Below are 14,932 nucleotides of genomic sequence, written 5' to 3'. Positions count from 1 at the left end.
CTTAAAATTTGATTTGATTTTATAGGTTAGGTTGCTGCTGTAGAGAAGCTGACTTGTTAGTTATATAGGTTAGGTTGCTACTGTACAGCTGACTTGTTAGTTCTATAGGTTAGGTTGCTGCTGTACAGCTGACTTGTTAGTTCTATAGGTTAGGTTGCTGCTGTACAGCTGACTTGTTAGTTCTATAGGTTAGGTTGCTGCTGTACAGCTGACTTGTTAGTTCTATAGGTTAGGTTGCTGCTGTAGAGAAGCTGACTTGTTAGTTCTAAATCAAATCAAATTTTATTTGTCACATACACATGGTTAGCAGATGTTAATGCGAGTGTAGCGAAATGCTTGTGCTTCTAGTTCCGACAATGCAGTGATAACCAACAAGTAATCTAACTAACAATTCCAAAACTACTGTCTTATACACAGTGTAAGGGGATAAAGAATATGTACATAAGGATATATGAATGAGTGATGGTACAGAGCAACATACAGTAGATGGTATCGAGTACAGTATATACATATGAGATGAGTATGTAGACAAAGTAAACAAAGTGGCATAGTTAAAGTGGCTAGTGATACATGTATTACATAAGGATGCAGTCGGTGATGTAGAGTACAGTATATACGTATGCATATGAGATGAATAATGTAGGGTAAGTAACATTATATAAGGTAGCATTGTTTAAAGTGGCTAGTGATATATTTACATCATTTCCCATCAATTCCCATTATTAAAGTGGCTGGAGTTGGGTCAGTGTCAATGACAGTGTGTTGGCAGCAGCCACTCAATATAAGTGGTGGCTGTTTAACAGTCTGATGGCCTTGAGATAGAAGCTGTTTTTCAGTCTCTCGGTCCCAGCTTTGATGCACCTGTACTGACCTCGCCTTCTGGATGATAGCGGGGTGAACAGGCAGTGGCTCGGGTGGTTGATGTCCTTGATGATCTTTATGGCCTTCCTGTAACATCGGGTGGTGTAGGTGTCCTGGAGGGCAGGTAGTTTGCCCCCGGTGATGCGTTGTGCAGACCTCACTACCCTCTGGAGAGCCTTACGGTTGAGGGCGGAGCAGTTACCGTACCAGGCGGTGATACAGCCCGCCAGGATGCTCTTGATTGTGCATCTGTAGAAGTTTGTGAGTGCTTTTGGTGACAAGCCGAATTTCTTCAGCCTCCTGAGGTTGAAGAGGCGTGCTGCGCCTTCTTCACGACGCTGTCAGTGTGAGTGGACCAATTCAGTTTGTCTGTGATGTGCATGCCGAGGAACTTAAAACTTGCTACCCTCTCCACTACTGTTCCATCGATGTGGATAGGGGGGTGTTCCCTCTGCTGTTTCCTGAAGTCCATAATCATCTCCTTAATTTTGTTGACGTTGAGTGTGAGGTTATTTTCCTGACACCACACTCCGAGGGCCCTCACCTCCTCCCTGTAGGCCGTCTCGTCGTTGTTGGTAATCAAGCCTACCACTGTTGTGTCGTCCGCAAACTTGATGATTGAGTTGGAGGCGTGCGTGGCCACGCAGTCGTGGGTGAACAGGGAGTACAGGAGAGGGCTCAGAACGCACCCTTGTGGGGCCCCCGTGTTGAAGATCAGCGGGGAGGAGATGTTGTTGCCTACCCTCACCACCTTCTATAGGTTAGGTTGCTGCTGTAGAGAAGCTGACTTGTTAGTTCTATAGGTTAGGTTGCTGCTGTACAGAGAAGCTGACTTGTTAGTTCACACACACTGTTGTAATCAGGGTTCCCAAATGGTAACCTTTTCCCTATTTAGTGCACTACTTTAGACCAGGACCAATGGTACCCTATTCCCTATTTAGTGCACTACTTTAGACCAGGACCAATGGCACCCTATTCCCTATTTAGTGCACTACTTTTGTCAAGGGCCCCTAGGATGCCATTTGGAACACTGTCATGCTTTATCAGTTTTAAATCAGAGTAAAGTAAATACAAACACCATCTCACAACATGTCGACCAGCGCAGTGGTTGTTTTTCCACTTTTAACGTTGCATTTTAGTGGACCTCGTAGTATACCGGGGTAAATTAAACTGCATTCACATTGATAGAAGCAGAACATTTAAAGAATATGTAATGACTAAGTCTATGCTATTGTTGCTACAAAAATGTGTTTCTCTATTTGGGTGTGAAAGTTTGATGCCCTGTATATGAAAGCAAATCTATTTTGTTGGACAGAAATACCACATGTACTATGGACTACTATCACTTACAGAACGACAGAACATCTGTACCACTCCATATACTGTGAGCCCGGTCCCGGAACGGTTTAGCCCGGTTGGTTTAGCCCGGTTGGTTTAGCCCGGTTGGTTTAGCCCAGGACCGGTTTAGCCCGGTTGGTTTAGCCCGGTTGGTTTAGCCCGGTTGGTTTAGCCCAGGACCGGAACGGTTTAGCACGGTTGGTTTAACCCGGTTGGTTTAGCCCGGTAGCGGAACGGTTTAACCCAGTTGGTTTAGCCCGGTTTCAGAACGGTTTAACCCAGTTGGTTTAGCCCGGTAGCGGAACGGTTTAGCCCAGTTGGTTTAGCCCGGTTGGTTTAGCCCAGGACCGGAACGGTTTAACCCAGTTGGTTTAGCCCGGTAGCGGAACGGTTTGACCCAGTTGGTTTAGCCCGGTTGGTTTAGCCCGGTAGCGGAACGGTTTAACCCGGTTGGTTTAGCCCGGTAGCGGAACGGTTTAACCCGGTTGGTTTAGCCCGGTTGCGGAACGGTTTAACCCGGTTGGTTTAGCCCGGTAGCAGAACGGTTTAACCCGGTTGGTTTAGCCCGGTTGCGGAACGGTTTAACCCGGTTGGTTTAGCCCGGTAGCGGAACAGTTTAACCCGGTTGGTTTAGCCCGGTTTCGGAACGGTTTAACCCGGTTGGTTTAGCCCGGTAGCGGAACGGTTTGTGTTCTTAAGCAACTACATTGCCTTCATCGTCACGCCAATGGAATGTCAATGAGTGACAAGAAGTTGGCATGACGACACAAACAGACTGGGACTCAGGATAATATAATGTTCTTCAAACATATGACAGTATGACTATACCAAACACCTGTACTGAAAAACAAGCAATCTGAACTGATAGTAACTGATCAGTGGGGTCTGTGTCAGTCACGACAGTCACACGCCAGTCACACGCCAGTCACACGCCAGTCACACGCCAGTCACACGCCAATCACACGCCAGGTGTAACAGAGGCCCAGTAAAGACTCTGATGAAGCGTACACCAACCAAGTGAAGAGGAATGAGGAGGAGGAGGAGGATCTATTTCCACTGAAACTTTATCCCTTTACATATCTCCAGCACTATAAATAAAAACTTCCTGCCTCTGAACACGTCTCACTACTAACGACCCCAAAAGACAGGGAAATATTACAAAAAAATCCATCTCACTCAGACTTGCACACTGAAAGATCAGTGAACAAAAACAAGACGGGTTTCATTTTTAAAAAAAATAGGAATTATAAAACAGGAGGAGGAAAGGACTATTTATGGGAACATGACACTACAAAATAGACCACTTGGCTGATTAGCTCCAACGTTGGATTTATTACAAAGATGTGAGTGGACTGAGGGACAGAGAGACACAGTGAGTATGGACAGACAAGAGAAGACAGACAAGAAGACAGACAAGAGTATGTGAAGGAATATCTCTATAGTATAGTGGAGAGGGAGGAGGAAGGAGATGAGGAGAGAGGTAGGGAGATGGGGAGAGAGGTAGGGAGATGAGGAGAGAAGGAGGGAGATGAGGAGATGAGGAGAGAAGTAGGGAGATGAGGAGAGAAGTAGGGAGATGAGGAGAGAAGGAGGGAGATGAGGAGAGAAGGAGGGAGATGAGGAGAGAGGTAGGGAGATGGGGAGAGAGGTAGGGAGATGGGGAGAGAGGTAGGGAGATGAGGAGAGAGGTAGGGAGATGGGAGAGAGGTAGGGAGATGAGGAGAGAGGTAGGGAGATGGGGAGAGAGGTAGGGAGATGAGGAGAGAGGTAGGGAGATGGGGAGAGAGGTAGGGAGATGGGGAGAGAGGTAGGGAGATGGGGAGAGAGGTAGGGAGATGGGGAGAGAGGTAGGGAGATGGGGAGAGAGGTAGGGAGATGGGGAGAGAGGTAGGGAGATGGGGAGAGAGGTAGGGAGATGGGGAGAGAGGTAGGGAGATGGGGAGAGAGGTAGGGAGATGGGGAGAGAGGTAGGGAGATGAGAGAGAGGTAGGGAGATGGGGAGAGAGAAGTAGGGAGATGGGGAGAGAGAAGTAGGGAGATGGGGAGAGAGAAGTAGGGAGATGGGGAGAGAGGTAGGGAGATGAGGAGAGAGGTAGGGAGATGAGGAGAGAGGTAGGGAGATGAGGAGAGAGGTAGGGAGATGAGGAGAGAGGTAGGGAGATGAGAGAGAGAGGTAGGGAGATGAGGAGAGAGGTAGGGAGATGGGGAGAGAGGTAGGGAGATGGGGAGAGAGGTAGGGAGATGGGGAGAGAGGTAGGGAGATGGGGAGAGAGGTAGGGAGATGGGGAGAGAGGTAGGGAGATGGGGAGAGAGGTAGGGAGATGGGGAGAGAGGTAGGGAGATGGGGAGAGAGGTAGGGAGATGGGGAGAGAGGTAGGGAGATGGGGAGAGAGGTAGGGAGATGGGGAGAGAGGTAGGGAGATGGGGAGAGAGGTAGGGAGATGGGGAGAGAGGTAGGGAGATGGGGAGAGAGGTAGGGAGATGGGGAGAGAGGTAGGGAGATGGGGAGAGAAGTAGGGAGATGGGAGAGAGGTAGGGAGATGAGGAGAGAGGTAGGGAGATGAGGAGAGAGCTAGGGAGATGGGGAGAGAGGTAGGGAGATGGGGAGAGAGGTAGGGAGATGGGGAGAGAGGTAGGGAGATGGGGAGAGAGGTAGGGAGATGGGGAGAGAGGTAGGGAGATGGGGAGAGAGGTAGGGAGATGGGGAGAGAGGTAGGGAGATGGGGAGAGAGGTAGGGAGATGGGGAGAGAGGTAGGGAGATGGGGAGAGAGGTAGGGAGATGAGGAGAGAGGTAGGGAGATGAGGAGAGAGGTAGGGAGATGAGGAGAGAGGTAGGGACATGAGGAGAGAGGTAGGGAGATGAGGAGAGAGGTAGGGAGATGAGGAGAGAGGTAGGGAGATGAGGAGAGAAGTAGGGAGATGAGGAGAGAGGTAGGGAGATGAGGAGAGAGGTAGGGAGATGAGGAGAGAAGTAGGGAGATGAGGAGAGAGGTAGGGAGATGAGGAGAGAGGTAGGGAGATGAGGAGAGAAGTAGGGAGATGAGGAGATGAGGAGAGAAGTAAGAGATGAGTAGAGAAGTAGGGAGATGAGAGAGAGGTAGGGAGATGAGGAGAGAAGTAGGGAGATGAGGAGATGAGGAGAGAAGTAGGGAGATGAGGAGATGAGGAGAGAAGTAGGGAGATGAGGAGATGAGGAGAGAAGTAGGGAGATGAGGAGATGAGGAGAGAAGTAGGGAGATGAGGAGATGAGGAGAGAAGTAGGGAGATGAGGAGATGAGGAGAGAAGTAGGGAGATGAGAGAGAGGTAGGGAGATGAGGAGAGAAGTAGGGAGATGAGGAGAGAAGTAGGGAGATGAGGAGAGAAGTAGGGAGATGAGGAGAGAAGTAGGGAGATGAGGAGAGAAGTAGGGAGATGAGGAGAGAAGTAGGGAGATGAGAGAGAGAAGTAGGGAGATGAGGAGAGAGAGAGAGAAGTAGGGAGATGAGGAGAGAGAGAGAGAAGTAGGGAGATGAGGAGAGAGAGAGAGAAGTAGGGAGATGAGGAGAGAGAGAGAGAAGTAGGGAGATGAGGAGAGAGAGAGAGAAGTAGGGAGATGAGGAGAGAGAGAGAGAAGTAGGGAGATGAGGAGAGAGAGAGAGAAGTAGGGAGATGAGGAGAGAGAGAGAGAAGTAGGGAGATGAGGAGAGAGAGAGAGAAGTAGGGAGATGAGGAGAGAGAGAGAGAAGTAGGGAGATGAGGGAGAGAGAGAGAAGTAGGGAGATGAGGAGAGAGAGAGAAGTAGGGAGATGAGGAGAGAGAGAGAAGTAGGGAGATGAGGAGAGAGAGAAGTAGGGGGAGAGGTTATTAGAGGTAGATGAGTAGAAAGTGGGAAAGGAGAGGACAGTGGGGATAGAGAAGTGGGAGGAGGAGACTTACTTTGCAGACTGGGAAGGTTGGTATCCTCTGGTTTGGTTTTGAGCAGATGAGGCAGCCGTGTGTACCTGTACCCAAACCCACAACCCTTCAAGAGAACAGAAACTATGGGTTAGTGAGAACAATACAAGAGGTCAGGGACAAGAGAGAGAGAGAACCCAGAACCACAGTCCTACAACAGAACCCACGGTGGGACAATTGTGAACTGAGAAGCTAAACCAGAAGAGGGCACGGTGCTGATAGAGGAGAGCCAAGGACAGGGTACGTACCCTCCACAGTCGCACCAGGATCCAGTTTGTCTGAGCCCAGGGCCTCTGTTCATAAGGGGCCAGCAGGTTTCTCATCATGGACACACGTCTAGGAGACAAACATACTCTTTCACATACGAGACTCGGTGAAGCTTTCACATAGGACACAGCTTGCAAGACATACCTGATACAACATGAGAGAAATTATTGGCATATAGCGAAGAGGCTATTTGGTGTCTATTTTTGGTATGTTCACAAGACCTAAAGTAGCGAATAAACACATACAAAACGCACGCACTACAATACTCACTGTTCCTCTGGGATCCTCTCCACGGCTCTGAGGGATTGTGGGTAACACACGTAACTGGCCAGAGCCTGCATGAGGGAGTCTTTGATGTCTACGGAAAGAAACACAGAACAGAACAAGATTTCAAATTCAAACACAGACTCTACCACATACCAGAGGGATAATGCTACGACACAAGCCAGATCTAGTCAGGCTTCTCATAAAGCGAGCCAGCTTCAGTTAGCTTCACATTCCAGCTCAGGCGTCATCCGTACCACAAACGGTGGATATTGGTCGTCCGCCTGCTGCTAACTCTAGAAGGCCTGAATCTGCACATCCAGCACCTAAACTCTTCATTTAAGAGACAATGGTGAACAACTTCAGCAAACTATGGTTGTTAGAAGTTCCATCTAACTTCTATTCCACAGGCTCATCGTTGAGGCTCATCGTTGAGGCTCATCGTTGAGGCTCATCGTTGAGGCTCATCGTTGAGGCTCATCGTTGAGGCTCATCGTTGAGGCTCATCTACCTCAATGTGCCATGATGGTCATGTATATGCGCATATTTAACAGTAGAATAATAGCTCGGTGTTGATTTGCACCAGGAGCCGGCAGTCTAGTAAATCCATGTACTGTAATATACACAACCCCAAAGAAATCACATTAATCATTTGTTTAGAAAGGTCCTAAAAATATATGTTTTTATTTAAAAAAAACATAATATCAAGACAATTTGTTTCAAAAGAAGACAATAGCATGTTTTGAGTTGTATTTATCTGTGCTTATCCGAGGCTATATGGCTGTGCCATGCCAACGAAATGACCAGCCAATTAAAAGAACAGCCAATTAAAAGAACAGCCAATTAAATGAACAGCCAATTAAATGAACAGCCAATTAAATGAACAGCCAATTAAATGAACAGCCAATTAAATGAACAGCCAATTAAATGAACAGCCAATTAAATGAACAGCCAATTAAATGAACAGCCAATTAAATGAACAGCCAATTAAATGAACAGCCAATTAAATGAACAGCCAATTAAATGAACAGCCAATTAAATGAACAGCCAATTAAATGAACAGCCAATTAAATGAACAGCCAATTAAATGAACAGCCAATTAAATGAACAGCCAATTAAATGAACAGCCAATTAAATGAACAGCCAATTAAATGAACAGCCAATTAAATGAACAGCCAATTAAATGAACAGCCAATTAAATGAACAGCCAATTAAATGAACAGCCAATTAAATGAACAGCCAATTAAATGAACAGCCAATTAAATGAACAGCCAATTAAATGAACAGCCAATTAAATGAACAGCCAATTAAATGAACAGCCAATTAAATGAACAGCCAATTAAATGAACAGCCAACGAAATGAACAGCCAACGAAATGAACAGCCAATGAACAGCCAACGAAATGAACAGCCAACGAAATGAACAGCCAATTAAAAGCCAACGAAATGAACAGCCAATGAACAGCCAACGAAATAAAAACGAAATGAACAGCCAATGAACAGCCAACGAAATGAACAGCCAACGAAATGAACAGCCAATTAAATGAACAGCCAACGAAATGAACAGCCAACGAAATGAACAGCCAACGAAATGAACAGCCAACGAAATGAACAGCCAACGAAATGAACAGCCAACGAAATGAACAGCCAACGAAATGAACAGCCAACGAAATGAACAGCCAACGAAATGAACAGCCAACGAAATGAACAGCCAACGAAATGAACAGCCAAAATGAACAGCCAACGAAATGAAATGAACAGCCAACAAATGAATTTCTAAAGTTAGCAGACATTACACTCTTACACTATCCTGTCCTACAAGTCAAAACACATTTTACAGTAGAATATAGCACCCCCCCCCCCCAAAAAAGGACCCCCAAATGGCAGTAGCCAAGTGAGGTACACATTGGTCCATGGGGATTCTAGGAAAAAGTTGTATTTTGAAAACAGAGACAATCTGCACAATTTAGAGAATTACTTGGCAAGATTAATTAGAAATCGTGCCAAATAACAGGTTCATTAGAAAACAGTTCCCTTCCTTGTCAATGTATGCTGTGCTGTTCATCCGTCTCAATCTGACTATTGATAAAAATTCAAATCAAATAATCAAATCAAATGTATTTGTCACATACACATGGTTAGCAGATGTTAATGCGAGTGTAGTGAAATGCTTGTGCTTCTTGTTCCAACAATGCAGTGATAACCAACAAGTAATCTAACAGAACAATTCCACAACTACTGTCTTATACACAGTGTAAGGGGATAAAGAATATGTACATAAAGATATATGAATGAGTGATGGTACAGAACGGCATAGGCAAGATGCAGTAGATGGTATCGAGTACAGAATATACATATGAGATGAGTAATGTTGGTTATATAAACATAAAGTGGCATAGTTTAAAGTGGCTAGTGATACATGTATTACATAAAGATGCAGTAGGGGTGGCAGGCTAGCCTAGTGGTTAGAGCGTTGGACTAGTAACCGGAAGGTTGCAAGTTCAAACCCCCGAGCTGACAAGGTACAAATCTGTCGTTCTGCCCCTGAACAGGCAGTTAACCCACTGTTCCTAGGCCGTCATTGAAAATAAGAATTTGTTCTTAAATGATCTTGCCTAGTTAAATAAAAAGGTACAATTTGTTTCTTATTATTAAAAAATCTGGGACATCATGTCTCGCTCCATCTACCAACGCCACGGACTGCCCAGGAGTTGGCGGATGCTTTAGTCCAGGTCTGGGAGGAGATCCCTCAGGAGACCATCCGCCACCTCATCAGGAGCATGCCCAGGCATTGTAGGGAGGTCATACAAGCACGTGGAGGCCACACACACTACTGAGTCTTATTTTGACTTGTTTTAAGGACATTACATCAAAGTTGGATCAGCCTGTAGTGTGGTTTTCCACTTTAATTTTGAGTGTGACTACAAATCCAGACCTCCATGGGTTGATAAATTTGATTTCCACTGATATTTTTTGTGTGATTTTGTTGTCAGCACATTCAACTATGTAATGAAAAAAATTTTTAATAAGAATATTTAATTCATTCAGATCTAGGATGTGTTATTTTAGTGTTCCCTTTATTGTACATCTGCCTGTAGTTACTGAGCTCAACCTGCAGGAGGTTTGTTAGTTGTGATTGAGTGGAGAGGAAACCGCTGTGGGTGAGATTCTGACAGAGGGGTGTGTCTTGGTGGTGGCAAGGACACACCCACATCAAACCACACCCCCAAGCCAACTCTCGTTTGGCTTCGGTCACGGCCACCAGCAAAGCAACAAAAAAACAAGGACAAATCAGTGGATGCCCTTTAAGAAGAGCTAACTGAAATGGATCAGAACCAAAACGATAAGAGTCAGAACCCTGAGAACTGAACAAGGCTTCCTCACTCGTCTGATGTATATTTAAAAAAAAAACACATCTGAGACAACGAGATATGAGGATCTCATTCTAAAACGAAGCCAAAACAAACATGACGGAACATAAATAAAGAAGAATGTATCCAGTCACCGTGACAACAAGCAGAGAGTCACACAACGCTGAGCCCGGAGAAGAAACAAACACACTGGCTTGGCTGAGTTCCAAATGCCACCCTATTCCCTATTTAGTGCACTACTTTTGACCAGGTCCCATGTGATTTTGATCTAAAGTAGTGCCCTATATAGAAAAAAAGGGTGCCATTTGTTACACACAGAGTGTGTGACAATGGTAATTAACACTGATGATTTTATATGGACATAAATTTGGATTTGTTATGTTCTGTATATAAATACTAAGATGTGTATCTAAGACATGACTAATATATTATGGACAGAGTTCGATTAGAGTTTGGATTCGTCTGAAATGGCACACTTCACTATATAGTGCACTACTTTTGAAAGGAGCCATTTGGGACAAGGGTGAATTTGGGACTCATACTAAGTGTATCTGAGGTGACTTGACAGAGTGAAGACTACTCTCAGTGTCACACCAGGCAAGCATGAAGGATACAAAATATTATTCAAAATTAATACTGAAATCACACCTGGGTTTTAAATACTATTTGACAAAAAAAATAAAAATAATTTCCTTTTATCTGGGCTTGATTAGGTGTAACTGGCTTAATGGACCAATAGAATAGTCCCAAACGTACAAACCCCACTCATCTGGCACTCTAGGCAAGTAGGCAGGCTAGAGAGAAAAAAAAAAGTTAAGTATTTGAAAGATGTCAAATAGTAATTGAACCCACCCAGGGTCTGCTGAACACTCCATCTGAAAACCTTCTCTCATAATAGTAACACAATAACAAACCATTTACCTTTAACAAAAATAATCTAAGAAAAACAACACGTCAAAGCAATTCCTTTAAATAGGATTCTAAAACACGAGTCTCCAGCATTGTGTATGGAGGAGCAGGCAGGCATTTCCTTTAAATAGGATTCTAAAACACGAGTCTCCAGCATTTCAAGGAAAAACAGGCATTTCTTTAAATAGGATTCTAAAACACGAGTCTCCAGCATTGTGTATGGAGGACAAGGAAAAACAGGCATTTCCTTTAAATAGGATTCTAAAACACGAGTCTCCAGCATTTCCTTTAAATAGTTCTAAAACACGTCTCCAGCATTGTGTATGGAGGACAAGGAAAAACAGGCATTTCCTTTAAATAGGATTCTAAAACACGAGTCTCCAGCATTGTGTATGGAGGACAAGGAAAAACAGGCATTTCCTTTAAATAGGATTCTAAAACACGAGTCACCAGCATTGTGTATGGAGGACAAGGAAAAACAGGCATTTCCTTTAAATAGGATTCTAAAACACGAGTCTCCAGCATTGTGTATGGAGGACAAGGAAAAACAGGCATTTCCTTTAAATAGGATTCTAAAACACGAGTCACCAGCATTGTGTATGGAGGACAAGGAAAAACAGGCATTTCCTTTAAATAGGATTCTAAAACACGAGTCACCAGCATTGTGTATGGAGGACAAGGAAAAACAGGCATTTCCTTTAAATAGGATTCTAAAACACGAGTCAAAAAAAACCAGCATTTCCTTTAAATGTATCACCAGAGGACAAGGAAAAACAGGCATTTCAAATAGGATTCTAAAACACGCATTTCCTTTAAATAGGATTCTAAAACACGAGTCACCAGCATTGTGTATGGAGGACAAGGAAAAACAATTTCCTTTAAATAGGAAAAACACGACAGCATTGTGTATGGAGGACAAGGAAAAACAGGCATTTCCTTTAAATAGGATTCTAAAACACGAGTCACCAGCATTGTGTATGGAGGACAAGGAAAAACAGGCATTTCCTTTAAATAGGATTCTAAAACACGAGTCACCAGCATTGTGTATGGAGGACAAGGAAAAACAGGCATTTCCTTTAAATAGGATTTAAATAGGATTCTAAAACACGAGTCACCAGCATTGTGTATGGAGGACAAGGAAAAACAGGCATTTCCTTTAAATAGGATTCTAAAACACGAGTCTCCAGCATTGTGTATGGAGGACAAGGAAAAACAGGCATTTCCTTTAAATAGGATTCTAAAACACGAGTCACAAGTCTTGTGTATGGAGGACAAGGAAAAACAGGCATTTCCAGCATTGTTCTAAAACACGAGTCACCAGCATTGTGTATGGAGGACAAGTATTTCCTTTAAATAGGAGGACAAGGAAAAACAGACATTTCCTTTAAATAGGATTCTAAAACACGAGTCTCCAGCATTGTGTATGGAGGACAAGGAAAAACAGGCAAAATAGGATTCTAGTCACCAGCATTTGTATGGAGGACAAGGAAAAACTTTCCTTTAAATAGGATTCTAAAACACGAGTCACCAGCATTGTGTATGGAGGACAAGGAAAAACAGGCATTTCCTTTAAATAGGATTCTTTAAATTTCCTTTAAATAGGATTCTAAAACACGAGTCTCACCAGCATTGTGTATGGAGGACAAGGAAAAACAGGCATTTCCTTTAAATAGGATTCTAAAACACGAGTCAAGGAAAAACAGGCATTTCCTTTAAATAGGATTCTAAAACACGAGTCACCAGCATTGTGTATGGAGGACAAGGAAAAACAGGCATTTCCTTTAAATAGTTCTAAAACACGAGTCACCAGCATTGTGTATGGAGGACAAGGAAAAACAGGCATTTCCTTTAAATAGGATTCTAAAACAAGGAAAAACAGGCATTTCCTTTAAATAGGATTCTAAAACACGAGTCACCAGCATTGTGTATGGAGGACAAGGAAAAACAGGCATTTCCTTTAAATAGGATTCTAAAACACGTCTCCAGCATTGTGTATTGTGTATGGAGGACAAGGAAAAACAGGCATTTCCTTTAAATAGGAGGTGTATGGAGGACAAGGAAAAACAGGCATTTCCTTTAAATAGGATTCTAAAACACGAGTCACCAGCATTGTGTATGGAGGACAAGGAAAAATTCAAAACACGATTGTGTATGGAGGACAAGGAAAAACAGGCATTTCCTTTAAATAGGATTCTAAAACACGAGTCAATTTCCTTTAAATAGGATTCTAAAACACGAGTGTATGGAGGACAAGGAAAAACAGGCATTTCCTTTAAATAGGAAAAACAGTCTCCAGCATTGTGTATGGAGGACAAGGAAAAACAGGCATTTCCTTTAAATAGGATTCTAAAACACGAGTCTCCAGCATTGTGTATGGAGGACTTTTCCTTTAAATTGTGTGGATTCCATTTGGCACGAGTCTCCAGCATTGTGTATGGAGCATTGTTGTGTATGGAGGACAAGGAAAAACAGGCATTTCCTTTAAATGGATTCTAAAACACGGTCTCCAGCATTGTGTATGGAGGACAAGGAAAAACAGGCATTTCAAATAGGCTATTTCCTAAAACACGAGTCTCCAGCATTGTGTATGGAGGACAAGGAAAAACAGGCATTTCCTTTAAATAGGATTCTAAAACACGAGTCTCCAGCATTGTGTATGGAGGACACAGGCATTTCCTTTAAATAGGATTCTAAAACACGAGTCTCCAGTTGTGTATGGAGGACAAGGAAAAACCAGCATTGTGTATGGAGGACAAGGAAAAACAGACATTTTCTTTCTTTTACTCTGACTGCCTGGAGCACAATTGTAAAAACTTGTAATTATCCATTCATGGTTAGAAATTAATCCTGGCGAAAAATAGCAGTACCGGAGGCTATATTACGTCTACGTTTTCCCATTAAAATAGCTTGTAACAGATGACTCTGTCCTCTTGTGTTACCTGGCAGCTTTGTCCTGCAGCTCCAGGTAATAGCAGAGACCGATATGTGTGGGACCCATAGGGCTACGGTTCAAAAGCACTGCACTACGTAGGGAATAGGGTGCCATTTGGCATGTAGCCAGGGTGAGTAATTCACATTGCGGCTCTACAGACGAATGTGTCTACTACAGTATGTTGTTGGAGGTATCCTTAAACCAGTTAGCTAATAAACAGGAAGTACAGTATGTTGTCTCTCAGGTATCCTTCTTAAACCAGTTAGCTAATAAACAGGAAGTACAGTATGTTGTTGGAGGGATTCCTCTTAAACCAGTTAGCTAATAAACAGGAAGTACAGTATGTAGTCTCTCAGGTATCCTTCTTAAACCAGTTAGCTAATAAACAGGAACTACAGTATTGTAGTTGGAGGGATTCCTCTTAACAGACATAAATTAGGCTTTAGGTGAGGCGCTGACTAACGGAAGACCAACTACACAGATGAAAACCAGAACACCCTCTTCTTATCCCTTCATTGTTGTGCATTGATAAATAGGGCCAGGCATTTTGACGAGAGCAGGCAAAACTCCAGGGCTTAGTAACTCAGAACCCAAATCTCAGTTGGTAGAGCATGGCGCTTGTAACGCCAGGGTAGTGGGTTCGATCCCCGGGACCACCCATACGTAGAATGTATGCACACATGACTGTAAGTCGCTTTGGATAAAAGCGTCTGCTAAATGGCATATATTATTATATTATTATTCTTCATGGTCAGGTGGATTCTCTTCAGTGATGTGGTTCAGGTATAACTCCAGGCCCCTACTAGTCAATGCCAGTGCTGCATCATTCGGGTTTATAATATGATGGCCATCTGTAATTGCTTCCACTCACCTGTTCCAACGATGCGCGGGTCTGCAAAGTGCTTAGCGAGGATAGCAGCGAGTTGAGTGAGGGTGTCCTCGTAGCCTGGGGAAAAGACAACAGTCAACAAACATCTCCGGGTTGCTGTATTTCTGCATGTTCTTTAGGGCTCTAAGCCGGGTCGTTGTATTTCTGCATGCTCTTTAGGGCTCTAA

General features: G+C 43.8%; 1 protein-coding gene across 4 annotated transcripts in view; it reads right to left on the bottom strand.

The window, feature by feature from the left end:
* The window catches only part of LOC124025296 (E3 ubiquitin-protein ligase RNF123), a 236,401-nt gene that overhangs the window by 158,068 nt on the left and 63,401 nt on the right, over positions 1-14,932 (bottom strand). For all 4 annotated transcript variants that reach the window (XM_046338860.1, XM_046338863.1, XM_046338861.1 and 1 more), the window contains exons 27-30: positions 14,748-14,822; positions 6,672-6,759; positions 6,383-6,470; positions 6,117-6,201 (exon numbers count right to left, since the gene is read on the bottom strand). In XM_046338860.1, coding sequence (XP_046194816.1) covers positions 6,117-6,201; positions 6,383-6,470; positions 6,672-6,759; positions 14,748-14,822 — 336 coding nt within the window. The remainder of the gene's footprint in view (positions 1-6,116; positions 6,202-6,382; positions 6,471-6,671; positions 6,760-14,747; positions 14,823-14,932) is intronic.

The sequence above is a fragment of the Oncorhynchus gorbuscha genome, linkage group LG03 (genome assembly GCF_021184085.1).
Source record: "Oncorhynchus gorbuscha isolate QuinsamMale2020 ecotype Even-year linkage group LG03, OgorEven_v1.0, whole genome shotgun sequence".
Lineage (NCBI taxonomy): Eukaryota > Metazoa > Chordata > Actinopteri > Salmoniformes > Salmonidae > Oncorhynchus > Oncorhynchus gorbuscha.
Note: the sequence above shows the minus strand (reverse complement) of the source record. Positions and strands in the feature narration are given on the sequence as shown.